Source organism: Ilyonectria robusta (genome assembly GCF_021365365.1).
Source record: "Ilyonectria robusta strain PMI_751 chromosome Unknown BGZ61scaffold_27, whole genome shotgun sequence".
Taxonomy (NCBI): Eukaryota; Fungi; Ascomycota; class Sordariomycetes; order Hypocreales; family Nectriaceae; genus Ilyonectria; species Ilyonectria robusta.
The window spans coordinates 586407-612609 of record NW_025764461.1 but is presented as its reverse complement, the minus strand read 5'-3'; the positions used below and the strand labels follow the sequence as shown (position 1 = coordinate 612609).

At 51.3% G+C, this 26203-nt stretch overlaps 6 protein-coding genes across 6 annotated transcripts; 3 read left to right on the top strand and 3 right to left on the bottom strand.

Annotated features, from left to right (window-relative positions):
• Positions 1–364: 364 nt before the first annotated feature.
• Positions 365–1624, top strand: BGZ61DRAFT_592788 (uncharacterized protein; the record flags this gene model as incomplete). The annotated part of the gene is made up of 1 exon (XM_046256746.1): positions 365–1624. The coding sequence occupies one exon, from the start codon at positions 365–367 to the stop codon at positions 1622–1624; it is 1260 nt and encodes a 419-aa protein (XP_046098022.1).
• Positions 1625–5675: 4051 nt separating this feature from the next.
• On the bottom strand, positions 5676–6348 carry BGZ61DRAFT_498511 (uncharacterized protein; the record flags this gene model as incomplete). Its single annotated transcript, XM_046251281.1, has 2 exons — positions 5676–6198; positions 6230–6348. 2 exons carry the CDS (start codon positions 6346–6348, stop codon positions 5676–5678), a joined length of 642 nt encoding a protein of 213 aa, XP_046098021.1.
• Positions 6349–15901: 9553 nt separating this feature from the next.
• Positions 15902–17143, top strand: BGZ61DRAFT_430542 (family 43 glycoside hydrolase; the record flags this gene model as incomplete). The annotated part of the gene is made up of 3 exons (XM_046243814.1): positions 15902–16321; positions 16378–16495; positions 16549–17143. Exons 1-3 carry the CDS (start codon positions 16039–16041, stop codon positions 17141–17143), a joined length of 996 nt encoding a protein of 331 aa, XP_046098020.1. The 5' UTR covers positions 15902–16038.
• A 70-nt stretch (positions 17144–17213) lies between these two features.
• BGZ61DRAFT_430539 (putative mitochondrial cytochrome b2) lies at positions 17214–19000 on the bottom strand. The gene is made up of 3 exons (XM_046243813.1): positions 18775–19000; positions 17554–18717; positions 17214–17495 (listed from the first exon to the last, which is right to left on the bottom strand). Exons 1-3 carry the CDS (start codon positions 18899–18901, stop codon positions 17332–17334), a joined length of 1455 nt encoding a protein of 484 aa, XP_046098019.1. The 5' UTR covers positions 18902–19000; the 3' UTR covers positions 17214–17331.
• A 1506-nt stretch (positions 19001–20506) lies between these two features.
• Positions 20507–23290, top strand: BGZ61DRAFT_558850 (uncharacterized protein; the record flags this gene model as incomplete). Its single annotated transcript, XM_046255735.1, has 2 exons — positions 20507–20525; positions 20568–23290. The coding sequence occupies 2 exons, from the start codon at positions 20507–20509 to the stop codon at positions 23288–23290; spliced, it is 2742 nt and encodes a 913-aa protein (XP_046098018.1).
• A 1363-nt stretch (positions 23291–24653) lies between these two features.
• Positions 24654–25985, bottom strand: BGZ61DRAFT_365466 (chaperonin 10-like protein; the record flags this gene model as incomplete). Its single annotated transcript, XM_046241614.1, has 3 exons — positions 24654–24913; positions 24969–25607; positions 25709–25985. 3 exons carry the CDS (start codon positions 25983–25985, stop codon positions 24654–24656), a joined length of 1176 nt encoding a protein of 391 aa, XP_046098017.1.
• Between the last annotated feature and the right edge of the window lie 218 nt (positions 25986–26203).

The window sequence follows — 26203 nt, the reverse complement described above, 5'->3', positions numbered from 1 at the left end:
TCTGCAACACTATGAGACTTGCTTTCGCGATAAAGAGGAGGCGTCGGTATCAAGATCCTGGTGCAACGAGGTCCCGCTTGCCGTCCAAGTGGAGGCGGCCAAGTCATTCTACCGAGCATTCACGGATGAGAAGACCCTACCGATTGCTCATTGCGTCTTCTGTTATAGGAAGTCAGCTCCTGGGGAACTCTCGACGATCCAGTGGCAGAGCCAGTTGACCCCGTCCTTGATGCAAGCAACGAGGGCTCTTCAGCTGTGCGCAAATTGCCTGCCACAAGACGGCGAGTGTTGGGTTGGCGTATGCCGCGAGTGTCGCGCTGGTCTACAGAACGGAAAACTACCTAAGGCCTGTTCAGTCAACAATATGCATATCGGATGCGAGCACCGGTACCCAAAAGAGCTTGATGACCTCTCCCCCGTCGAGGAAAGACTGATCGCCCTCCAGGCTCCTTTCGGGTACATTACAAAGTTCACCGTCGACAACAAGGCTCCTTCCGGCCTGAATCATAGGAAACACGTGAAGGGTCACATCGTTGTGTTTCCGAACAAGGTCGATGACCTTGTCGCGACAGTACTTCCCCATCCGTTACTGGAGGCGATCGAAAACATCCACGTCTCCTGGAGCGGCTCAAGCAAGCCCAGCCCTACAGACGTCGGCCATCTTCTTCAAGTCCGCAAGACCGTTGTGAGGGATGCTCTGGTATGGCTTCAGAAGAACAACCCCCTCTACAAGCACGTCGCGATCAACCATGACGAGATAGACGGTTGGCGGTACGAGGATAGCTCCAACGTCCCTACCGACATCCTTGAAATGATGCGACGAGAAGAGCCTTCGATTGCTGAAAAGACGCAGACGGACCACATCGTCCCAGCCACCGATAGGGGGTTACCGGAAAACCAGTCTACAAGTATTGAAGAACTTCTCGACTCTGCGCAACTTCATGCCGAGGAGCACCACCATTTCGAGACGTCACCTGGAGAGCCCGTTACTGCTGTTCGTGGCCAGGGCCATACCGATCCTAGCGGCGATGTCGTCTACGAGACATCATCCTCCGGCATGTTCCCTCTTGACGAGCCTGCCACGTTCTCGGGGGCCGCCAAGCTATCCTTCCTAGTAGATGCTATGCAAACGGACAGACACCGAGCTGACGAGAACTCTCAGCCATGCGGCATAGATGTAGAGACTGCGGGAGAACAGCCGTTCATCCGCGTGGAGCGGGGCTCCGACTTTGCCGACAACCTGCACGAAGACTTCTTCCCGAGGACGTTCCCTAAGCTTTTCCCGTGGGGAAAAGGCGGCCCGAAGGCGACGCCCGACACAGAACAGCACCAACAACGTGCCTCGGAGCCTGTCCAAACCCCTCCTCCAAACCACTCACTCAGCTACTGGGCCAAGTACGTGCTCCAGCGACACGGCGGCCGGTTTGCTACGCATCCCGTGTTCTGTTTCCTGGTCTTCAACATCCTTCTCCGATCTTCCAACCGCCGCATCAGCATGGTCCGCATGACAAAGGGTTCTTTCGACAGAGCCGAACAAGTCTATCAAAGCCTGACTGCGGACCAACTGAGAAGAGCCGAGGACGAGATGCGCCAGAACAGGACGACGACTGACCCCGACATATAATTCTTGCTCCGAGAGCTATCCATCTTTGGGCACGCCCAACCTCTCTCGAATGAGACTCGGCTGCTGATGCGGAGGAAGATACAGTCACTCATCGTTTGGACGGGCACGCCTGCGATTTGGTTTACCATCAACCCTAACGACATCAACAACCCCGTCAAGATGAGACTCTCAATCCACAGGCTACATGATTACGACATGGCGAAGGAGCTGCTCACCGATCTTCAAGGACGGTATGACAGGATCGCCCTGAGCACTCTGGATCCGGTCAGCTCCGTCATCTTCTTCCACCGTGAGATTTCCCTGTTTTTCGACCACTACGTCAAAGCAGGCAAGGAATCAGTTTTTGGAAAAATCAGTCACTATTATGCAACGGTAGAAACGAATGACCGAGGCAGCCTCCACCTGCATGGACTGCTCTGGCTCCACGGGAATCTGCAATTGCCATCGCTCTGCGACGACATGGCTGATCCCCAGGAAGAGGAGTACCGGGCCCGAGTGGCTCGTTATGTTGACTCTGTCTTTCACGAATGCCTGGATGAGAAGGCTGGACAGGCGATCCGGAAGGAAAGAAAACCAATCCAGCCTGTCGAGGAGATGATGAACAGCGCCGAAGCTCTTACGACCGCCTTTGAGGCCGAGTCCAACTACATTGCGTACTGCAGCCAGGTTCATGCCCACACCTTTACCTGCATCAAGTACTCTCTGAAGGGGACGGCCGGAGAGGATGGGGGAAAAAACCGGCGGACGGCTTGCCGTTTCAAAGCGCCGTGGAAGATTGTCCAGGAGACGGGCTTCTCGGAGGACGGCCTGCTCAAGACCCGCCGCAACCATCCGCTGGTGAACCGGTACAACAAGCCCATGGCGGTCGGGCTCCGCCACAACCACGACATCTCAATGATCTTGACGAGGACCAAGGGGCTGGCCATGATCTTTTACATCACGAATTACGCCACCAAGTTAGATACGCCGATGTGGAAGCGCATCGTCATCGCAGGCGAAGTCCTGGGACATCTACACCAGTCAGCAGATGGTACGCATCAGGCATCGGCTCCAGAGCGTGACGCTCAAGCCTCGGCCGTTCTCAACCAAACCCGACAGTTTTTAATGAGGACGGCAAATCGGATATTTTCGGATAGACAGCTCTCGGCCGTGGAGGTCTGTTACCACCTGCTCGGCTTCCACACCGACTTTACCAACGTGCCACGATGGTCTTTCATCAACCTCACAGCCCTGTATTGGTCCATCTTCCGACGATGGCTGCATCTTCGTCGCCAGTCTGGAGAGGACACTGACACAGACGAGCCACCTGAGACGATAGGCCTCAGAGAAAGCGGTCGGACGTTGTTGTCTCTGGATGCCTACGCCTACCGAGGTCCGCTTCTCAGAGGTCTATGCCTGTATGACTACATATCCATGATTAGCCTCGAGCGTCGTCGCGACCGAGAAGAGGATGAGACCCACTTTGCTCTTCACGGTCCCTCTCAAGAATCTGAGAATTGGATCCAGAAGCTTCGAAAACCCCTCGAGTACGCGGTGCCAATCCTCTAGGGATACATCAGCGACGATCACAAAGACGAGCACCCAGTCTACTTTAGGCGGTATCCTCCGAAGCCCGCCATGCTGATTCCAAGCCAGTACTGACCTGCCTAGAAACTCTGTCCTCCACCTGGCCTTGTTCGTGCCCTGGGATGACTTCCTCTCCAAGACTCACGGGGACATCACCGACATATGGACGAACCACGCCGCCGCACTCCCACCCCGTTTGCGATCCCACGCCTCCACATCTCCCTTCTGAGAAGATCGGCGGAGGATGCGCGGAAAGACGCAAAGCTTTGGGCCAGCAGGTCGGAAGGTGATGATACGGTCGACGTGGAGTTCCCTCTTGATGAGGGCGACTATCGTGAAGAGCCTGCAACAACGGCCGAACATCAACAAAACTACGCAGCGCTCCTCCAAGCCATACACAACGCTGTGCGAAACTCAGAAGCCACGAGGGACTCGCCAGTACTACAGGGCCTGGTCCGGGATCTACGCCATGAAAACCCTGCAGAAGAGCAGCGGCCTTTCGTGCAGCGTCATCAGGACTTCTATCAGCAAATTCGCCGTTCCCAGGATAGCGCGCTATCCCAATACCCGACTCTCTCTCATCAAGATGTGCAGGCCGCAGCAAAGGCCCAGGGTATGCTGCATCTCCGCATGCTAGATGAAATCGAGAGTGGCTCCCAGGGAGCCGCACCCACTACGAGCACCGACGACCTGGATGACATCCTTGTTCGACACTGTGAGGCGGACATCTCCATGCCACGTCCACGTCCAGAGCTAGTCGAACAGGGCCCTCGAATGCTCGTCGACGTCAACCATGCAACGGGCTTCGCGGAACTAGGACGCCTTGCCGCGTCAGGCTTTACCCTCAACTCCCTACAGACAATGGCGCTCCAGCTTGTGTGGGAGTTCTTGGATAAGTACTCCGCCGACCCCGATTCGGCGGGTCAACATCTCCAGTACACCGGAGGCCCTGGGGTACGGGCAAATCCAGGGTCATCGATGCCTTGAAATGGGTATTTTTGACGAGAGGCCAATCACATCTTCTTCAGATCACGGGGACGTCAGGGAGCGCGGCGGCCCAGATCGGCGGCACAACCTTGCATTCTGCCTGCGGACTTGACACCCACCGCTCCCCCCAAACACAACTCCCAGTTTTCTCCGAGGCGAAAAAGTGGACGTGGAAACAAAAACTGGTTCTTGTGACAGATGAGGTCAGCATGCTCGGAGGCGCCACCCTTTATGAGGTCAGCCGCAACCTCCAGTCACTCCGAGACTGTGCCGATAAGCCCTTCGGCGGGATTCCCGTCGTGCTCCTAATGGGGGACTTCTACCAGTTCGCTCCAGTTCGAGAGACAAGTCTCCTGGTGAACAAGACGATGAACCCTTCTTCCATCCCACTGGGACAGGGAACCATTTCTCACCATCGCGGCTTCAGTTTGTGGCAGATATTCAAAACGGTAGTACTTCTCGAAGAGCAGGTTCGTGCGCGAGATGATCCTCAACTGAGCGCTCTTCTCGATAGAGTACGGGCTGGAGCCCAGACACAGCAGGACCTACTCATGCTCAACACAAAACTCGTCGACCGCGCCCAAATCACCTTCAGTACGGGCTTACGTGCCATAACTCCGCTGAACCGGAACCGCTGGTCACTCAACATGGAAGCCGTCGTCGACTGGGCTCGCTCTCGCAAGAGACATATCTCCATCTTCATCTCCGCACATACGTGGCGAAGTGGCACGCTGTCACAAGATCAAATCGCCAGGACTATCGAGCAAGGGGATGACTCCACCTGCAAGGTTCCTGGTGTCTTTTTCTATGCCCAAGGCATGCCCGTGATTGTGAACCAGAACATCTACACCGGCCTGAAGGTCGTAAACGGGGCCGAGTTTGTCGCCGCCGACTTCATACCCGACCCAAAGTACCCAGGATACCACCTTGCCGACGACGTGACTATCCACTTCGGGCCACCACTTGGCATCCTCTTACAGTCTAAAGATACCAAGGGCTTGTCTATCCCCGCCCTGCCACCAGAAACAATCCTTGTTCGCTCGGTCTCACAAACCCTCGATCCGTCCAACCGCAACTTCAGGTTCTTGCCTGCAAAATGCAGCCGCCGCGGCTTGCCCGTCGTCCCCGCTGTTGTGCTCACTGACTATAAGGCGCAGGGCAAGACATTCGCGGAAGTCCTCCTCCAGCTGCGAGGGAATCGTATCATCAATGGCGAACCTTCCAAGTGTGACTTCACCAGTCTTTATGTACAGCTATCCAGGTGCACGACACTTCAAGGCATTGAACTTCTCAGTCCTGTACGACACCATGACTTCATCGGAAATAAACTAGATCACACCATCGTTCAGGCCATGCAGAGACTCACGAAGCTGGCCGCAGAAACAAAACGGCACTACGAGGCCAGAATCGTCAGAAATAGGCAATATCACTCCGAGAATTGCCCCACCCCGGCCAATGCTGAAATCTGAAATCACTCCAACAACGATACACGACCCTCTTACATATCATAAGGTGACCTTACTGCCCGCCAGTCATCCGCATCCTCTTCGCCTCCCTTCCCCAGCCGGAACTGCTTCTGTTCCTCGCAATAACCCGTCCACCAATCTTCAAAGGCCTTTTGGCTGTACAGCATTCGCGGCGCGCCTTCACCCTCACCAAAGAGGTCCAGAATGCGATCGCAGTACATCCACACGCCCTCAAGATGCTGCGGCAGCAGCGACTTCCTGTCCTTACGTGCGACGACAATAGTGCCGACATGTGACTGCCACTCCGGGAGCGCAAACCCGGAATCGGCATCGATGTTGAGGTACGTGGCAATCTGATTGTCAAGGTCGGCCTGGTTGCTGGACTGAGTGCCTACCCGGTACAGGACCACCGGAACCTCAATGAGCCTTGGGACGTCAGGCACAGGCCGCGAGAAGACAGGGTGATCTTCGGTGATCCTGATGGTAGACCAAGGCGGAAATTTGCGTTTCTCAACCTCACACCGCACTGACGGCTTGGATAGACCCTGACGCGCTCTGTGCCGTCGTTAAGGGTGACGCAGCCGACCCCGGGACGACTGGATCAAGTGATCGGCTTGCTTTCACCATGGGCGCCTGCTGCTGCGAGGCTTCTGGCTCGGAATCGGTATCTATGTTCTCCCATTTCGAATAATCAATAGGCGCCATGGAGAGGCGTGCAATTGATGCGCAAGTTTCTTAAGGAATCCTCGACGTTGAATGAAGGTTGCTGAATTCAAAACGATCAATCTGTGGTCATAAGGACGGATGCAAGGTCCGTGCGCTGCATCCCAAACACCCAGGTCAATCCTCCAAACGCTCGGGCAACTAGACGATCTGTGCTGTTCTCTACCCCAGACACGATGCCCGTTTCGTCATCGTAGAGCTTCATCCATCTCACGATCTGAAAGACTCGTTCCGAAAGGTCTGTTGGCGGGCCCGCAGGGACCGGTCTCCTGTTCTTTCTTCCGCGCCCTCCTTCGTAAACTCGGTCCACCAAGCGGTCCGTGCGAGCTGCACCACAAATCGCCGCGCCACTTCTCTCAGCCTCGAGCTGCACCACAATCGCCGCGCCACTCGCCGCGCCACTTTCTCAGCCTCGTTTCTCAGCCTCGTTTTCCGAAAGGTTTGGACACAGCCTCCAACACGATCGCCGTGCCCTCCATCAGGATTTCCAAGCCACGTCAAGCCACGTCAAGCCACGTCAAGCCACAACCCAAACTCATGCGCCCCTCTAAGCCACAGCCCATGCGCCACAATCGAGCTGCCCGCCTACCACCTTTTCCGGCCCTGGCTCTGTCTGAAGGATCGAAAACGCGGAAGGCTTTTCCTTCTGTTCGTCTCTCTAATCCAGCTGGGTCCAAGTTCGTACTGCCACGTTTGGTGGGCGGCAAGTCGGTCGCGACACAGCTTCATTGGGCTTGGAACCGAATATTGGCAACACTTCTACGTTGTGTTTCGTCAACACACCGCTAACCATGACGCCGACCTTCCCTTTCCGATTCGCTATCTCATCAGCGCCCCAGGATATCTGGATCGAGTTTCCCAACAGGAGCGACGTGCAAACCTTTCTTCCGTGCTCTCTTCCGCGCCCACCTTAGTAAGCTCGGGCCACCAAACGGTCCGTGCGAGCTGCCTTCACCACAATCGCCGCTCCACATCGACGCGCCACAGTCATAAATAAAAGAAACTTATGCTAGTCCACATTGGGAGCACCGCGGTTATGCCGTTCTCAGCCCTACTCCCTTCCAGTTCACCGTTTCCTTGAAAAAATTGTGTCTTTCCTGCGGTTGGGATTATCATCCCAATCTGTGATATGTGTTGAGCCCGACCCTCTTCCGCGACTGCATTGTTGACCCGTTCTCGCTTTGCATTTTTTGCATTGTCTGCTCTCCTCCCTTAGGGTGTGCATGTTGAGACCGTATGACTAAGATGGTCCGATCTGCTGGTGGCTGGAATATGGGCACGCCCTTTCGGGCATGGCGCCGCTAAACCCGGCGGGGGCGCCAGCACAAGCCTGACACAGCGCTGCCAAGTTTCCGTTGGAATGTGGGTGCAAAGGTGCCCTCTTAGGGCTAAAATTGCAGTGCACTGAGGGCCTCATCCCCAGGACCTCCTCCCCACCCCACCCTTTTGGGTGGGGATTGTAAGGGCACACAGCCTTCTCTACAGAGGAGCCTTTCAAAAGTCTCTGCTCGCGTGGACGCTAAGGTCAGCCACAAACAGGGATCGTGCCGAAAGCGAATGTACCCAGCCAAATTCTTAGGTACCTCACCCCTCTTTCACTTTTCCTGTTTTCCCCTCATCTTGACCGCCAAAATGCGTCAAAATACCGATATTGCAACCCGGGCTCTTGTGGTCGTCTTCAAGAGCCCATCGGGCGGGAAAACAACAGCTGAAGTTGCAGAGATAACAGGTCTTTCGCCCCGTACAATCAATGACATCTACGCACGCGCTATTTCCCGCGGATTCGATCCCAACCACCGACCGATGACCCTCCATGACGAATTCCTTCGTGATGCGCACCGCTCCGGGCGTCCCAAGAAGCAGACGGACGAGGCACGAATAGAGATCATCGCCAAGGTTCGCCGCGATCGATTTGGCAGGGAAAGACGTGTGCTGATATTGCGGGCGAACTGAGCAGCGATGGGATCGAGATCTCGGCCGTCACTGTATGGCGAATACTGAAGAAAGCTGGATTCCGAAAGACAAAGCCAACGAGGAAACCTGGATTGACGAAGAAGATGAGGGAGGCACGTCTGGCTTGGTGTCTTGAACACCAGCACTGGACCCTAGAGGACTGGAAGAATGTCATTTGGTCTGACGAGACCTCTGTTATCCTGCTCCATCGACGAGGAAGCTATCGCGTATGGCGAAAAGCCGATGAGGCATTTGTTCGAAGTTGTATCCGGGAGCGATGGAAAGATGCATCTGAATTTATGTTCTGGGGCGCCTTTTCCTATGATAAGAAGGGCCCCTGCCACTGTTGGGGTCCAGAGACTGCTGCCGAAAAGAAGGAAGCCGAAAAAATCATTAATAAAATGAATGAGGATCTTGAAGCTGTTATGCGAGAAGAGTGGGAAATTTCAAATGGAATACGACGATTACATCTACATCAACTACCCGGCCCGAAGCCAATCTGGCGATGGAATAAGAAGTCCGGAAAGCTGACGAGAGGGTCCAAGGGCGGTATTGACTGGTATCGCTATCAGAAGACAATCCTGATCCCTAAGATGTTTCCTTTTGCTTTGGAATGTACCAAGGACCGCCCGGGCACTTTGGTCCAAGAAGATAAGGCTCCTGCTCACAGCCACTATATACAGCAACAATGTTATGATGCGAATAGCATCAGCCGGCTGCTATGGTGTGGGAATTCCCCGGACCTCAATCCTATTGAGCCGGCTTGGCCATGGATAAAGAGACGGACTACAAGGAAAGGAGCCCCAAAGTCAAGGCATGAGGCAGTCAAAGCTTGGAAAGCAGCTTGGAAGGAGCTTCCGCAGGAAGCTATTCATGTTGGATTTAGGCAGCATGCATAGCATCTTAGTCATTGAGAGCCCACATGTATGTGTATTGTGCATATTGTCATCTAGGCTGACCCCGCAGCAGTCAGGGGTATTATATGCGCAGTTGACCGCCTTCCTATTCGGGCTGTGCTCGGCATGGTCACTCAAGTGACCGAGGTCACCTGATCATGTGCATGACTGTGCGCACGATCTATTCTAACACGCCCCTTCAGCTTCGCGGTCCTGCCGCGGAGCTGCACTTTGCTTCATAGCTCCTGTGCCCTTTCCTCAGTTCTTCTCTGTTCAATCTTATCCGTCAAGTCGATCAGCTTCAGTTGCTTGAGGAAGCCCGAGTGGCCGTCTCCTGAGAGGTTCTTCGTTAATCCGTCGGCGAGCATTCGGGTAGTAGGCGTGTAGATGACATTAACTCTTTCTTCGATGATTTCTTGGCGTAGCCAATGGTTGTGAATGTCAACATGCTTGAGCTTCGTGCGTAGTTGTACTAGTTCTGCAGTGACAAGGCGGATAGTCTGCTTATTGTCGCATTCGATTGTGATCCTTGCTGGTGTTGCTGCTGCTCGGCGAGCAGTCGGAGAGTTCAGGTCAACCTTCAATGCAGAGATAAGTCGGCTTGCAAAGAGAGCTTCCTTGGCTGCTTGGGAAAGCGCCAGGAGCTCTGCCTCTGTTGTTGACGTTGTAACTGTATCCTGTTTGTTGGCTCTCCAGGAAGTGATCCCGCCGAAGAGCTTCATGACGAATGCCTGAGAACTCCGACGATCCGTTGAGTTATCGGCGAAGCTAGCATCTGAGGCAACTTGCAGTCCGTCTTCTTCACTGCCGGCCGCAGCTCCGTATTCAAGGCAGAGACCCTTTGTTTGTATGAGGTATTGCAGGGCTCTGTCGGCGGCTCTTTGTTGCTGCGGTCCGGGGTTCTGGTTGAACCTAGCTAGTCGGCTTGCAGCAAAAGCTATGTCTGGTCGAGTCATCACTGCCGCGTACATGATCGTGCCGACCTTCCTGAGGTATAGGTTGACGCTGCTGGGGCTCGCTATTGTGTCATGTGGCAGAAGTTCTTCGCGAATCATGGGGGTTACCGTCGTCAGGTTCGGCGAGTCTTCGGGGAGCAGGCGGCGCATTTTATCGATATAAACAGCCTGTGACAACCACAGCTTTCTTGCTCTGCGATCCCGGATGACCTCGATCCCTAGGAACCATTGAAGTGGCTTGCCTCCTTCAATATTGTACGTTGTCTGTAGTTCTGCCATCAGCGACATTGCCTTGCTCTTGATGCGCTTAGGGAAACAGAGAACACAGTCATCCACGTAGAAGAAGAAGATGATATCTCCATGAAGCCAACAGCAGTCCTCGCCAGGCACTCGGCGAAAGCCTGCTTGCAGCAAGCCCTTTTCGAAGTGCTTTTGCCACAGCAGTGGTGATCGCCGAAGACCATAGAGAGCTTTCTGTAGCTTCAGAATCCTTCCTGGCTTCCTGTATCCCGCAGGCATTTGCATATAAATATCCTCATCCAGCTTTTGCATGTACAAATGCATTGACTGCATCGTAATTGCAACATATCGTAGTCGAATCCGGTTTGGCTAGGGCCATGAGGGTTCTGAATGACATGCCCCGCCAAAGTTGCTGCGTAGGTCTCTCGGCCATCGATCGCTTGCTGGTCGCCGCGTATAACGAGGCGCGCTTTTATCTTTCACGAATCTGCCGTGTTTGTCAAGTTGTATAGACGTAGACCCAGTGGCAGCCGAAGCACTCGTCGGCCTTTAGCCGAGGCTTTTGCGACTTCGATCCACGATTGGGAATCTGCATGACTTTGTAAATGTATTCTTTCTGCTTCAAGAAGAGCCTCCCGGTAGGGATGGCTTGCTATAGTCGCGTGCGAGCTGGGAAGGGTCTGCAACAGACGCCACGGTGTATTTACGCATGGCGGCCTTTCCCCCCCAGATACAGGGCTCTCCATCTGTAGAGGTTTTGTGCCACTGCTGACGCAGGGCTCTCTAATCTCGGAGGTTTTTGCGCACCTATATCCTTCGTGATCTGAGGGCAGACTTGTCTTCCCCCGCCGAGTGCTCGCCTAGGGCTGGCCAGGCCTTCGCCGAACACTCTGCGGTTACTCGTGCGATGCTTGGGCGACTGGAGTCTCCCAGCTAGAACGCAGCCTTGAAAGACTCACGCTGCTTCGCTGGTCGATCGGCGAGATCACTTTGGACCTTCCGAGCCTCACTTTGTCGATTTGCGAGTTGGTATGCGGAGCTCTCCTTGTTTTTATTCGGAGCATATTGCGTACCCGCTTCCAACTCGTGCTTGGCCGCTTCCCCACGCCCCTTCACACCTAGACCAGAGGCCAAGGTGTGGGAAAAACGCGGCTGGCGGTGATAGGGGAGGTGTTGGGAGAGGTTCAAACTTAGCTGTGGTGTATTCATATGCCCCTTCAGATTCGGGCACTTTGCCAACAGCCTCGCAATTACTCGGCGAGTGTTCTCCAAACAGGTCATCGTTGTCTTCCCCTATTACTTCATCTGCTTCTTCATCAGGTGGCTGTGATAGCCACTGCTCAGCTTGTGCTTGTATCGCTACAAGTTCTTCGATGCGTTGTCGGATAGCTTCGAGGTTCTGTTGCCTTAAATCGTCTCGAAGACTCTCTGTCCGTCCGTCGAACAGTTGCTGCTCGTTGAATGAGACGTCTCTTGTTGTAAAGACTTCCTTATGCAAGGGGTTCCAGACTCTGAATGAGTTGCTTGACGTATAGCCCACTAGGAAGCCGATCCACGCCCTCGGAGCCTGCCTTTGAAGCCGGTTTCTTCGCAATTGTGCATCTGCAGTCAATGCAAAGACCTTGCAGCCGTATGCTCGAAGGTGTGAGAGGTCGGGCTTCGCTGAGTGGTCGCCGCGGAATTGGCGATGGAACAACTCGTACGGAGTCTTTCTGTTTCTGTGAATTGAGGGTGTACGATTATAAAGGTAGGTAGCAGCTTTGATCGATTCCGGCCACAGATATTCAGGCAACTTAGCTCCTGCACGCATTGCGCGGCTTTTCAGTATGATGACTGCAGCGATGCGTTCTGCCCCCCCGTTTTGTGCTTGAGTATTCGGGGCCGAAGGCTCGGCGCGTATTCCCCGAGCGGTCAGCAGCTCAGCGACTTGCGGATGTATTTCTGTTATCTCATTATCGCACTCAAACACTTTGACCTTAATGGAGTATTGCACCTCCAACATCTTGAGGAAGTGAGTGATCGCTGTGCGGATAGCGAGCGTTGAGCGATTGTCGGCATAGTAGTCCCATGAGTACCCTGTTGCTCGGTCCGTGAAGATCCATACAGACGTATAGCCTGCATAGCCTGGGGTCATCGGATGGAAATCTAGGGCTATTCGTTCTCCTGGTTTTGCTTGCGCTGTTGCTTCTCGGGGTGCTCTGCGGATCGCTCGGCAAGCCTTCGCTACACCACATGCATCGCAGTCCACAGTCGTTATTCGTTCACGGCCTTCAGGCTCGTGCATCTTCAGCCTGACGCCCCTTGAGGCCGTTATAAGGCAACGCAGGGAGTCTGGGCCTGGATGGCCGAGTCGTCGGTGCCAAGTCATTGTGTCCCCTAGCATTGGCTTTCTCGGAGTCCATGTTGTAAAGCGAGACTTCTTCTGTGGCTTGTCTGCTGTCATTGCCGCCGTGTGCTCCACGACCCTTCTCCGAGCGTTTGGCGAGTCTAACGCTCCATCTTTCCATTCTAAGACTTGTTGCCCTTGCTTCTCGTCGATAGTGCCTAAGAAGGACCCATCTGATCTCCGCAGACAGTTGTTACCTGGTCTAGTATCCCACCAAAGGCCTCGCTGTCTCAGCTTCGAGAATGAGACGAGGTTCGTGGTAAGGGATTTACACAGGGCAACGTCATAGAGAGTGAGCCTTATCGGCGAGCCATCGGCATCTGCTAGGGTAATAGTCGCTTCACCGTAACCGTCGATTGGCACTTGGGTAGTTCCTGACCAAAAGAAATCTCCTGGTTGGGCTGCTCGCAGGTTTTTCATTCGGCTTGTATCTCGGAAGATATGCAGGGTTGCTCCTGAGTCTAGGAGAACACAGTTTTGTAATGCGTAGTAGATGCCGGCTACTAGTTCAGCGTTCGTCATGCAATCCCTGATGATTAGGGCTGCGTTCGCTGTACAGGTGCCGACAGGTCGTAGTCAGGCTGATTTCTCTAGCTTGATCTTTCTGATCCGTCCGACTAGGTCGTCTTCGTTCTCTTCTAGCCGCTTGTTGAACCTTTCGGTTACATGGGACCGCGGTTCGAACCAGTCAGGTCTGTTCTCTGGAAAGGCGTAGAAGCAACGTGATAGTGGATGGAGTTGACAGCATGCTGGGCACTTGGCTTCTTTATCCGATCCAATGCTCTGACGCCGTCTCTTCTTGGTGTTTGTTCGTCGAGCATTCGTCGAGCTATCGGCCTCTTCTTGTGTGCCTCCTCCGCCGTGGAAGGCTCCCTGACTCACTCTTCCTCGCCGTGGGGTCTCCGGCCGTTTAGCGATCTCTCGGCGAATGTCTGCCATGACTGGGCCGACTGTTAAAGTACCTGCTCGGACTTGAGCTATCTGCATGACGCTGTATGCATCTGTCCAAGCCTGTAGGTGCGTTGACTGAAGAGCTGTTGTGAGGTCTCCAAGCCACTGATCGGGTTCTATTGCCTCTTGGAGGCCAACATCCTGAGCCTCGTTGATAGCATTCCGCCATCGCTTAAGCCAATCGGCTGCAGCAGTGTTGGTCTTGATCTTTCCTTGGAGTGGTTCTCCCAAGATCTCGCGGTATGCTCGGCGAGCCCTCTGCTTCCGCTGTTCGGTTGCTAGAGCAAACTCGTCATAGATTGACTGAATCCACTCAGGCAAACTGGTCTCTGGCTTGCAGTGATGCCGAGAGAGGGGTTCATCAAGCGTCTCAAGGACCCAGTTCCTTACGTTCTTTGTTCTGGTTTGGAATTCCTTGTGGCGCTTATTGCGGTGTTCGTAGTTGGCCCATAAGGCGTTGTACACTCGGAGACCCTTCTCGGGCAGCTCGCTGACATCTTGAGCCTTTAGCGTCATGTCGTCTTCATCACCAAGAGTGGGGTCTTCATCATCGGTCACGGCCGTAATGGTCTCGGTGTGATCGCTAGAGACTTGTGATTGCTCGGCGAGCCTTGAGCGAGTGATTAACGCTGGCTTCTTCTTGAATTGAGTGATATCCGGTGGAATTGGGGCCTTTGAGATCAGCTCCGGTTTGTTCTTCTTCTCAGGGTCAAGATAGTCCCAGAGGTCTTCGTTCATAGCTGTAGTCTTCAGGGTCTTGAACCACGTGATCCAATCCTCGTCTGTGACTAGCTCGATGCTTGTGGCGGTCGCCATGCTTTCGGCGACTGCTCGTCGGGCGCTCGTGGACAGCCTGCTGCCTAAAGCGGTAATTGCTGGTAGATATGATTGCGTATGAGACTCTTAATTGTTGGATTTAGGCAGCATGCATAGCATCTTAGTCATTGAGAGCCCACATGTATGTGTATTGTGCATATTGTCATCTAGGCTGACCCCGCAGCAGTCAGGGGTATTATATGCGCAGTTGACCGCCTTCCTATTCGGGCTGTGCTCGGCATGGTCACTCAAGTGACCGAGGTCACCTGATCATGTGCATGACTGTGCGCACGATCTATTCTAACAATTTCTTTTTATTAATATAAGCTACTATTTTATATTTAAATAGGTATATAGCTAGATAAGTATAAAAAGTACTATAGAAGTTATACTAAAACTAAAGCTTATAAACTTTACTTATACTAGCTTTTTACTCTATATATAGTATATTTATAGTAAAACTTTAATACTAAGCTAGTATAACTTTTAGAGGCTGATATTAGGTTATTCTAGTATATAAAAACTAATATTAAGTCAGTTTAATATACTAAGGGGGTCCGGGACTTATTTATATTATAAAATAAGTCTATTTAAGTATATTATTAACTCTTAAATAGACTGAATATATAATCTATATTATTAATATAATTATTAGTATTTTCTTTTACTATTAAACTTTTAATTTTCTTTTTAAATATATATATATTAAAGTATTATATCTCTTAATTACTTAAAATAAAATAATTATTTTAAGGTTATTAACTATAAATAATAAGATTATTAATTATAAAAAATAAAAATAAAATTAAAGAAATTAAATAGAAATTTTAAGTAGAAATTAATAAATAATAACTTTATTATTTAATTACTATTTCTTCTAATATTAAATATAATACTTATTATTTATTTCTACTATTTAAGATTACTATATAGCTTTAATTTATTTAATAATATTAAGTAAAGCTAAAAAAAAACAAATAATCTTTATTATACACCTAGGCATATAAATGTCACGTGTTAGTAATTGTACGCCTAGGCGTGCCAGTACTGCTCGCCTTTTATATCCCCCCTCTTAGCTAATAGCTACAGTTGTTATACTGAAGCCCTGACGAAATTATCCCCTCTAGTAACCTTAATTTGCCATATCCCTGTAGTTTCCCCGCCAATCACGCTTAAAATACTCTCCCCAGACCGCTGATCCTTCATATTAGCGACACAGCTCGGCCATATGCTACCCCGAAATATCCACTCTACGCGATCTGGTTACAGCCGCACCAAAGACGTCCTACGTAGTACCTGCGGCTTTCTCATCCCATCATGTGTGACGGAAGGTAAATGGCTCGTCCGAGTTTATTGACATCCCTAGTAATGGCATGTCCTTATAAGGACAGTCCCCCCATTCCAGAAGTTGCTCAGTAAGAAACGTGAGGGCCTCTACTCTCTGCAATTCAAGGGCTACGGCAGCATTACAACAATGAAACTACTGTCAATTCTTACCGCTGCCCTCTCAGCTGCATTGGTGGCCAGCAGTCCCACGCATCGCCAAGGCACAAGCTATGTTGGATATCTCATCTCAACCTTCAGCGATGCCAACCCCCAAATACAATGGCACCTTTCGAATGGCAACAGTGCATCGAGCTTTAGATTCTTGAATCATGGCAGTTCAATTCTCGCATCAACTGTCGGTACTAAAGGCGTGAGGGATATCTTCCTTACAACAAACTCTGCTCGGTCTGAGTATTTCTTAATTGCGACCGGTCAGTCTTTAATTCCAAGGTATTCGGCAGTCGCTAAACATTCATGTCGCACCTAGATCTTGACATAAATGCCTCCGGCTTTTCATGGGATTGGGCCACAAGACAGGGCAGTCGAGGCATTGTTGTCTGGAAATCATCCAACCTCGTCGATTGGTCAGAGTCTTCGTTGCGAATGTATGGATCCTTACTCAATTCCTCTCGCTTCTTGAACTGATTGCGTCCACCAGTGTTGAAGGAGATAGGGCTGGCATGGTTTGGGCGCCATCCGTCGTCTGGGATGACGCGACTCAACAATATTACGTCTTCTGGGCTTCCCGATTATATGACTCCGCGGACATAGGCCATACCGGTACTGCAAACCTAGATCGGATCCGCTACGCGACCACCAAAGACTTCGTCACCTTCAGCTCCCCATCTGACTATGTTGCTCTTGCAACCACACCGTTGATTGACCAGGAATTCCAGTATCTTGGCACCCCAGGCTCCTTCATTAGGTTCCTCAAGAACGAGACGACCAACCAAGTATATCAAGAAAAGACGACTGGCGGGCTTTTTGGGAAATGGACTCGAATACCGGGTTACGTTCGTAACCAGAGTCCGCTCGAAGGCCCAGCGTCGTTCGCCGATAACCTGACGCCTGGTCTTTACCATCTGCTTCTTGATGATTACACGCAGTATATTCCCTACCAGACTACAGACATCTTATCCCCATCCTGGGTGGCCTCGAATCGATCCAACTTCCCCACTGGCTTGAAGCATGGATCGGTCACGCCGTTGACCCAGGAGGAGTATGATAGGGTAGCCGAGAGGTATCCCGAATAATGTACTCAAGACACTACACTAGGACCTGCGGTAGTTTGATAAACTTAGATTAATCAATGCTAAAGATTCCCTCTACATCTGTTTACTGCTTTAATGCTAGCCCCGGTGTTGACATAATAAAACACAATGGTAACATCCTTCTAGCTAGGGTGTATTAATTTCTCCTGTCCTATCCCCGGAGACACCTTTCAAAGTCTAGGGTTCAGTTTGAGTATTTTTTGAGCGTAAGGATGCCCGCGTTTCAGAACATAGTGGTCGATGTCAGCTGTGTTGACATAGTCTGGATGGGCATTCTTCATCAAATCCGTCATCCCACAAAGGCGCATGGCCGTCTCGATTTCGTCTTGCAGGACTAATTGTATATGTTAACAATTGGTGATCTTCTTGACTGTTAGGGGGTGCAATCTCACTATTGATAGCATGGCTCACACCACCTTGCCCATAATTGACAGCATATACAAAAGGTCTCCCGAGGCCAACTGCCGAGGCCCCAAGACAGATTGCCTTTACCACGTCGGAGCCTCTTCGGAACCCACCATCAATCAAAATGTCTAAGGCTTGAAATACCTCAGGGCAGTTTCGATGTAGCTCTAACAAGAGCACAATGGTTGGGGGCGCACCATCAGCCGCTCGGCCTCCGTGGTTGCTCAGAACAATACCCTGACACCCGCTCTTCATGGCAAGCTTGGCGTCTTCCCAGCGTTGTATACCTTTCACCACAATTGGTAAGTCAGTGAGCTGGCGCAACCAGGAGATATCGTCCCAGTTTAATGTTGGATCGATAAAGGAACCAGTTTGTCGTGCCAGTCCGGAACCTTTCCAGTCTTTTCTCATCTGTGTTTCTTGAACGAAATCGACCGTTTTAGCCCGCTCGTCGGCCTCGCGCTTCGATACAACTGGTAAGTCTGCTGTTACGAAGATAGCCTTGACCTTTCCTGAAGCAGAAATGCGGCGTAGGAGATCCTGCGATTTTTCTCGGTCCTTATTGACGTAGAGTTGAAATAAGGCATGCTGGGGCGTAGCATCAAGGATGTCTTCATGTGGGTATGAGGCCGGAGTAGCAATGCATTGAATAATTCCCATCTCGGCTGCTCCTTTTGCTAGCGCCAGCTCTCCATCTGGCCCGGCAGTTCTAGCTGCACCAGTTGGTGAAATGTAGACAGGCAAGTCGAGATTGCATCCAAATAGACTCGTTTTCGTGTTGATGGTGCCAACATTGCGCATCACGGAGGGCCGAAGCCATATCCTATTCAAGAAGGCTGAATTCGCATCACGTGTGAGATTGTCGTTTGAAGCTCCACTGATGTATGCCCAAGCCTTTTTGGGCAGTGTCAGGGCAGCGATGCTCTCAAAATCGTGCAGGTTGATGATACTGCTCAAAGGAGGCTTCGTGACACTCTGACTAGACATGTCCACACTGGGGTCATTTCTGGTCGTCTTCCATTGAGACGAAACATTTGACAAATCAACAAACCCAAGGTTATGTTTCTCTTTGAGGCTTTTCTGTATCAAAGTAGGTGCGTGGACCTTGTTGTACTCATCAGAAGCATCTTGCCCAGCGAATTGATGTATAACTTGATCTCATAATGAATAATTCGCTCGGTCCACTACCCAGGCAGTCTAAAACTCACTTTCGGGCCCTCCCGGGTGATCGGGTGCAAATTCTGTCATGTCATAGACATTTCCATTAACAACAATCCAGATATCGTCGCTCTTGTTATGAAGGATGATTTCGTTTGTTGAGATTGTTCGAGACATGTTGGTAGAGTTTCACGACGAGATTGAGACGGGGTTTAAGTGAAGACGACTAAACTGGTACCGTTGAGATAACATCGAGATACTTGTACAATAAAGACGAGTCCTTTTCTACAGTCACCCGCTGTCTTGGAGATCCGCGGCAGTCGGAATGAGGGGGAATCGGCAGTTACCGACCAATCACTAAATGGGAATTACATGACCGATTGGCGGGCCGGGCGTAATGGCAGCCGGAATGGACCAGCACTTTCCGAAGCGATGGAATGCTCGGAATCCACCTGCAATTAGTCCCGCTCCAAAGCGGTCTATGCCTTTTTAATACCTCTCCAGTTCGCTTTTTATCAACTTCCGCATATTCTCAAAGCTACCACTATCACGTAAAACTGATTTCTGAACGAGCGATTCACCAAGCCACTAAATATTCTCCCCGATTCCCAGCCGAATTACAAGAAGCTGACGTCATTGGATATTTGAGATTCGACCATTTCTATGTCGCCTTCTTCTTGTCGTTACCAGAGCCATAAATGTTGCGATTGTTGCCGTCTTTACAATAAGCCCGTAGGAGTCCGTTGGCTGGCGTTGACTCTGAGTCTGTAATACGGAAGACCGCCAAATCGCCCACTAGGACAGACGACATGTATCGACGCGCACGAGATTCTCCGACGGCATAAGTCATCACATCATGTGTAATAGGCGTATTCATTGTCCCCGCAAAACATGATCGGTTTTGCGTTGCGACTATTTCCTGATCAGGTATACTCTCAATGTAGAAAAAAAGCCAAATTCTTACGACATGATGCCTCGAGAACAAAGATCCACCCACCAAGCCCCTTAATATCAGCTTGCATGAAGCAACATTCGTCCCGTCCCGTTCTGGTATGTTGCCATCGGCGTGAGGTCGGGTCTCCGGCCCAAGTCAATCCCCGAAAGAAAACTTCGCCCGAATACCCCTCTTCTTGGCAGATGCAAAGAGAATGTGCGCGCCGATTGGTGGTAACCCTATTTCATGATTCTCCGTATGCGAGGATTAAATGGCATGGGTTGACACACGCCGGCATCTAATTGGTTCGCTTCCCCATGCCGTCGATGGCAACATAGCCAGGCCAAAAAGTCTGGTTCGAACGGACAGTACTATGCTGAGTGTAGCTTTCGATCGGCCCTGTTGTCGGTCGATCGAGCGCCGAACGTTACCCTGTAATTTAGTATTTGCTGATCACCCCGCGTTGTTCGGCTGCAAACTATACTGAGTATGGCATCATCGTCTTTACTGATTGGGCCATTGCCCGGGGCCATTGCGAATCTTCCCCTTGCGGATAAACACAAGGGCTAGTCGACTTACATCTTTGGCCAACCCAGTTCGTCACACTTTCGCCCGAGATTCACCAACTCACGGGCGGAAAGGTCTCTCGCAATCTCCGGACAGAGCTTGCTATAGAGCACGAGGGAAATGGTCCGAAATTGCGATGGACAGAGCAAGTTGCGTCGCTCACTGTTATAAAGCGTAGCGCAGGGCCATTGTAGATGGAGTCCTTCCAATCAGTAACTTTATCGAAAGAAGCCTTGCATTGCAGTTGGCCTTTCATAGAGCTATTGCGGTGCTTTGACGCAATGTCGCCATTAACTTTATGTCTTCTCGCCGTGTCGGCCCTCTTCGGCCGTCCTGTCTCAGCTGCGACCGGGAATTCTAGCTCATCAGCGACTGTCAATTGGCTTGGCAAAACACCAACACTGCATTCAGGCACTACTTTCGGACTCCCATGGCCACGTGGGAAACACTGGCCAGAGAGCACCACATTTTCAATCTCAGGCACGTCGGGCGAGACCATTGACCTCCAGTCTTGGGTCACTGGATACTGGTCGGACGGCTCCGTGAAGTGGACAGGCCACGCAATCCCGGGATTGGACTTGATATCCGAAGGATACACCGTCAAAGCGACTGCATCAAATGGTTCGACCAACTCCACTGCTTCAGCCCGAGTAGACGACACAACCACCGGCATTGTTGTCACTGAGTCCTCGGATGAGATTAAAGTCGACACCGGAAAGCTCATTGCCTCGTTCCCCAAGACAGGCGGCACTATTCTCAAAACAATCGAGACGAAAAGCGGCAAGAAAGTCGGCCAAAACGGAAAGTTGGTCCTGTATTCCCAGTCCGGAGTAGCAGACACCCCAGAAGCTCGTGGGAATTCGTCCATCGACTTCTTCAACTTTGAGAGTCGTATAAGTGACGTCTCGATTGCAGAACAGACATCTGTTCGTGCACTAGTCACCATTCGAGGAAATCATCAAGCTACAGGCTCCTCATCTCATGATGCGTGGTTGCAGTTTGTGCTGCGATTTTACTTGTACTCCAACTCGGAGTCAATCAAGATTGTCCACAGCCTTGTTTTTGATGGCAATGCTACAAGCGACTTCATCACAGGCATCGGGATCCGTTTTGATGTTCCCTTAGATGGTGAAGAGCTGTATAATCGCCACATCAGAATCGCAGGAGTTGACGGTGGTCTGCTTAATGAAGCCGTGCAAGGCATCACTGGATTGAGACGGGATCCAGGAGCAGTGGTTAAGACTGCCCAGTTTGATGGAACCGAGCTTCCCGATACTGCGACTTGGGACACGAGAGTCTCTTCCAGACTTCATTGGATTCCAACTTGGAACGACTACTCCCTCAGCCAACTCTCCCCCGACGGATTTACGCTCAAGAAGAGAACCAAGGCTGGGCAGAGTTGGATCAATATACCGGGTGGAACTCGGGCTGAAGGGCTCGCATACCTTGGAGGCGCGACCACTGGAGGCCTCGCAGTAGGGCTCCGTGATTTCTGGAAGCGTTACCCTACTGGCTTCGATATTTCCAACGCAGCCTCTGACACTGGAAGCATCACACTATGGTTGTACAGTCCATCTGCGGAGCCGTTGGATCTCCGCCCTTTCCACGATGGCTTGGGGCAGGACGGCTATGCAGATGAGCTAGATGCGCTCCAGATCACGTACGAAGATTGGGAGGACGGTTTCAATACTCCTTACGGCATCGCCAGAACGAGCGAGATCTCTCTGATTGCATTTGATCAAACGCCATCAAGGGAAACCCTGTCCACACTGGTTACCTATGTCAACAACCCTCCAGTCTTGGTAGCCAACCCGAGTTACATCAAGGACACAAAGGCGCTCGGCTCGTACTGGGACGTTCCAGATGACAGTAGCGATGCCGCAAAGACTTTGGAAACTCATCTCGACTTTCTAGCCAAATTCTATCAAAACCAAGTTGAACAGCGCAGGTGGTATGGGTTCCTCGACTACGGAGATTTTATGCACACATATGACACCGACAGACACACTTGGCGTTACGATATTGGAGGGTATGCGTGGGATAACTCTGAGCTTTCCCCTGATCTTTTCTTCTGGCTCTACTTCCTCCGTACTGGTCGGGAGGATATTTATAGGTTTGCTGAGGCGCTGACACGGCATACCGGAGAGGTTGACGTATACCATCTCGGCAACTGGAAAGGCCTAGGCACACGCCATGGTGTCCAACATTGGAGCGACAGTGCCAAGCAAGCTCGAATCTCTCAACCCCAGTATCGGAAGTACTTTTACTACCTCTCAGGCGGCGACGAGCGAGTTGGTGAACTACTAGAAGAGCTGCTCGATACAGACAAAACGTACGGAATTCTGGATCCGAATAGGAAGGTTCGGACAGACGGGTGGACCCCAACTCCAAATTCAACAGTTGCAATTGGTCTGGGAACGGATTGGTCTGCTCTTGCGGGTGGATGGCTCATCGAATGGGAGCGGCGAGGATCGCGCTGGGAAGAATCGAAGGCAAAGCTCACAAGCACCATCACGGGCATCGCAAATCTCACAAACGGCTTCGTGACGGGCGCTGGACTCTATGATCTTGAGCTGGGAACCCTTGGGCCCCCTCCCGCTGACCCTCAGAACCTCGGCTATGTGTCCGTTTCTCATCTCTCGGCCGTATTTGGGTTACTGGAGGTTGTGTCAGAAGCGATAGAGTACTACGGCAACACTCTGCCGAAGGGTTTCAAGCAGGCATGGCTCGACTATTGCTACTACTTTGGGGCAACAAAACAAGAGCAGGCTGCCCGGTATGGTTCTAACTTTGGCAGCTTAAACCTGTTCCAAGGACATTCTCGACTTACAGCATACGCGGCTAATCAGCTGAGCAACTCGACAATCAAGAAGCGAGCCTGGAACGAGTTTTTCAACACAGATGGGTTTTCTGCAGCTGCTCCCTGGAACACTACATACCTTAATGGAAGTAGTGTATTGATGCCAGTGGAGGAAGCATCTTGGATTTCAACAAATGATGTTGCACAATATGGTTTAGCAGCAATTCAGAATCTAGCTCTGATAGGAGAGGCTCTCACTAGCTAGATATAGGAATAATTGAGAAGTGTTTATATTAAAAATAAAATCTCGTGATTGTCAGAGCTGATGTAACCAAAGTGGTATATACAGATTGCATGAACAGGCATTTGTGTATCATTAAGCTTTTACCTGATCAGCCCTTTAAGTTACGAATGAGAGTCAAGGCAGCATACCCAGTCCTTATAGCCCTCCTGCCTGTTAACCTAACGATCAAACCAATTTGAGGAAGCTGGGTTACTGGAATCACGCCACACACCGATGACGTTCATGTAAAGCCAAAGAGGATCAATTCTTGAGGCAGTGGCATGGATCATAAAAGTATTAAAGGCATACCTAATTTCATTTATGCTGGTCAAGATACATAAGCCGCAGCGTCGGTTTGGGTGTTTGTGCAGAAAGCCATCACAGGCAGAGACACATTGCAGTTATTGAGTCTTACGCTTTCGTGGGCCAGGGTAGAATATTATAATTACAATCTAGACAGCATGCCAAAAAAGCCTTGACTCTGGCAATGAATTTGATGACACAACCAAGATGTGGTTTGCTTACCGGATGCGAGGTTGGAGAAAGAGCAAGTGGTGGGCATGAGACCATGAAGACCAAAATCGATGACAGCAAATTGCAACAGAGAGCTGGACATTTGCGGCTGTGACGAGTCAGTAAAATCGCCAGGCGCTTTCCTATTAAATTTAGGTCAGATTCTAGGCTTCAACGTCTTGGGGTTAGTTATGATGTGTACAGAAGGTCGGATGTAATATGTCGTGGCCTTGCCACGTTGGCTTCCATTTTCTCCGGCCGAAGAGGTCGCCTGTAGTAGAGTCAACTTCGGTCTCGGATTATCTTTTGTCATCATGGATACCCTTTTCATCGGTCGCGTTGACCCTCTGGGCCGAGGCCATGACATTGAGGTTGGGCTCCAGTTCATCGTGAACTTCTACCCAACCTCTGCTCAATATGCCAAGACACGGTTTGCATGACCTGTTCACAGCATGGCCAGGTTTAGGTGCAAATGTAGACACGGGCAACCTTCACCGTAGGATTTTGGCGACAAGATTTTATTCCTGCAGACCGCTAGAGGAATCCACTATGAAACGACTTGACTCAGACCTAGGGAGTCAGAGGAACTCGGCGAGCAAATGTGACGCCTAGAATCGAGCTATGTTTCGAGCGACCAACCACTTTGCTCTGAGTTGACACAGGGGCCGGGAAGCTTGAAGTTTAGGGGAATTGCACACTTTCCTTCGGTTTATTGCTAAGCCTTCTATCCAGAAGGAACTGTGCAGTACTTGGGAACAAGACTAGTACAAAAGTCTGACGAAGATTTGCTAACCAGTTTCCTTAGCAACCCAGCAAACCTCTGCTTAATTCTCTACTCGATTACATATACCATCTTCTCCGCGCTAATTGGCCGCATATGCTCCAACTCGCTTCTCGTTGTCGCTCTCGACGTCACTCCATCACCCCCCAGCAATGTAAACCCGTCAGGCACCACTCGCTTCAGCCCACCCGGCATGATGCGCAGGGGATTTGGCTCCAGGTTGACCTTGCCCTCTTCGGCACCGGAGCTTAGGAAGGCAAAGAACTTTGTTGCAAAATCCCTTGCAGCCGGAGTGGCAGGAATAGTCTGGCCTGGGAAGGTAAATCAGCAAACCTGGATAACAAGGACGAGGAGAACAGGACGAACCATTGTAACCAATCTCAACTCCAAGTCCTTCCCATACAGCACCATAAATAGGCTTCACCCTCAAGCGAGAGGTGTCGAAACCCCCGCCACCCGGGCTTCGAAACACGGCGAATCGACCCTGCGGGCCAAAAGTGCTGTGGACTTTTTCGACTGTTGCACCCTCCGAGATACAGTCAATGGCGTAGTCCACACCTCCACCAGCAGTTGCTTCCCGTACTTTGTCCGGCCAGTCTGAGTCCCGGTAGTCCACAAGTGCGTCATACGAGTACGGTGCCTTGCGAAGAAAGTCGTGTTTTGCAGCACTCGCCGCCCCAACAAGACGGATCTTGCGACCTGATGCAAGGAAAGAAAGGCGCACGAGTTGGGCTGCGTAGAGGCCCAGTGAAGTTGAAGAACCGTAAATGAAGACATTGATGGGGCTATGTGTGTCCTGATTCTCAACGGGGAGCGCACCAGAACTCGACGCGAAGGGGCTTGGAAGCCCGAGACGGACAAAGACGCCTTGGGCAGCAGTGAGACCACACATGCTGACCGCAGATGCAGCTTCGAGGGAAAGATTTTCTGGAACTTGCCATACCAGGTCATATGGCGCTGTGATGTACTCCGCGAACGCACCTGGGCGATCATTGACAGAGCAGGCTACCGAGGTGACATGACAGTTAGTTCTGTATTGTTGCTAACGAACCGATCTGGAAGAGGGAAATGAATTGAAGAAGCAAATAAGAAAAGAATAGACAAACCTCCTTGAAGAAATCCTGCGACTCGTGCACCCGACTTCGTCCTCGGATCGGGTGACCCGGCAAGCTCTGGGCTGGCGCCAACGACGAAGCCCGCAAAGTCGGTGCCAATAACACGATATTCCTGAATGGCGATCGGATGGGAGACATAAAGCGAATCAACCGGATTTAAAGCCACAGCGTGGACACGAATGAGCACCTCCCCGACACCCGGAACTGGGCGAGAAAGTTCGCGGACGGCTGCTTCGCGGGTGGATGGGGTGAGGACGAGTGCTTTCATCTTGTCGTCTCTTGGGGATATGCTGATTTTTGGATGATGCGGAGGAGTGAATGAAGTATATTAGAATTCAAAAAAGAATGTCTCCCGGGTGAAGGATACGAACAGGGAGGCTGGAAATTATGACGATGATGCCTACTCGAGCGGGGTAAGTAGTGCTCACGGCAAGGCACTTCTGACAAGCGTGCTTATAGGGATGGTATCTGTAAGTAAACGTACAA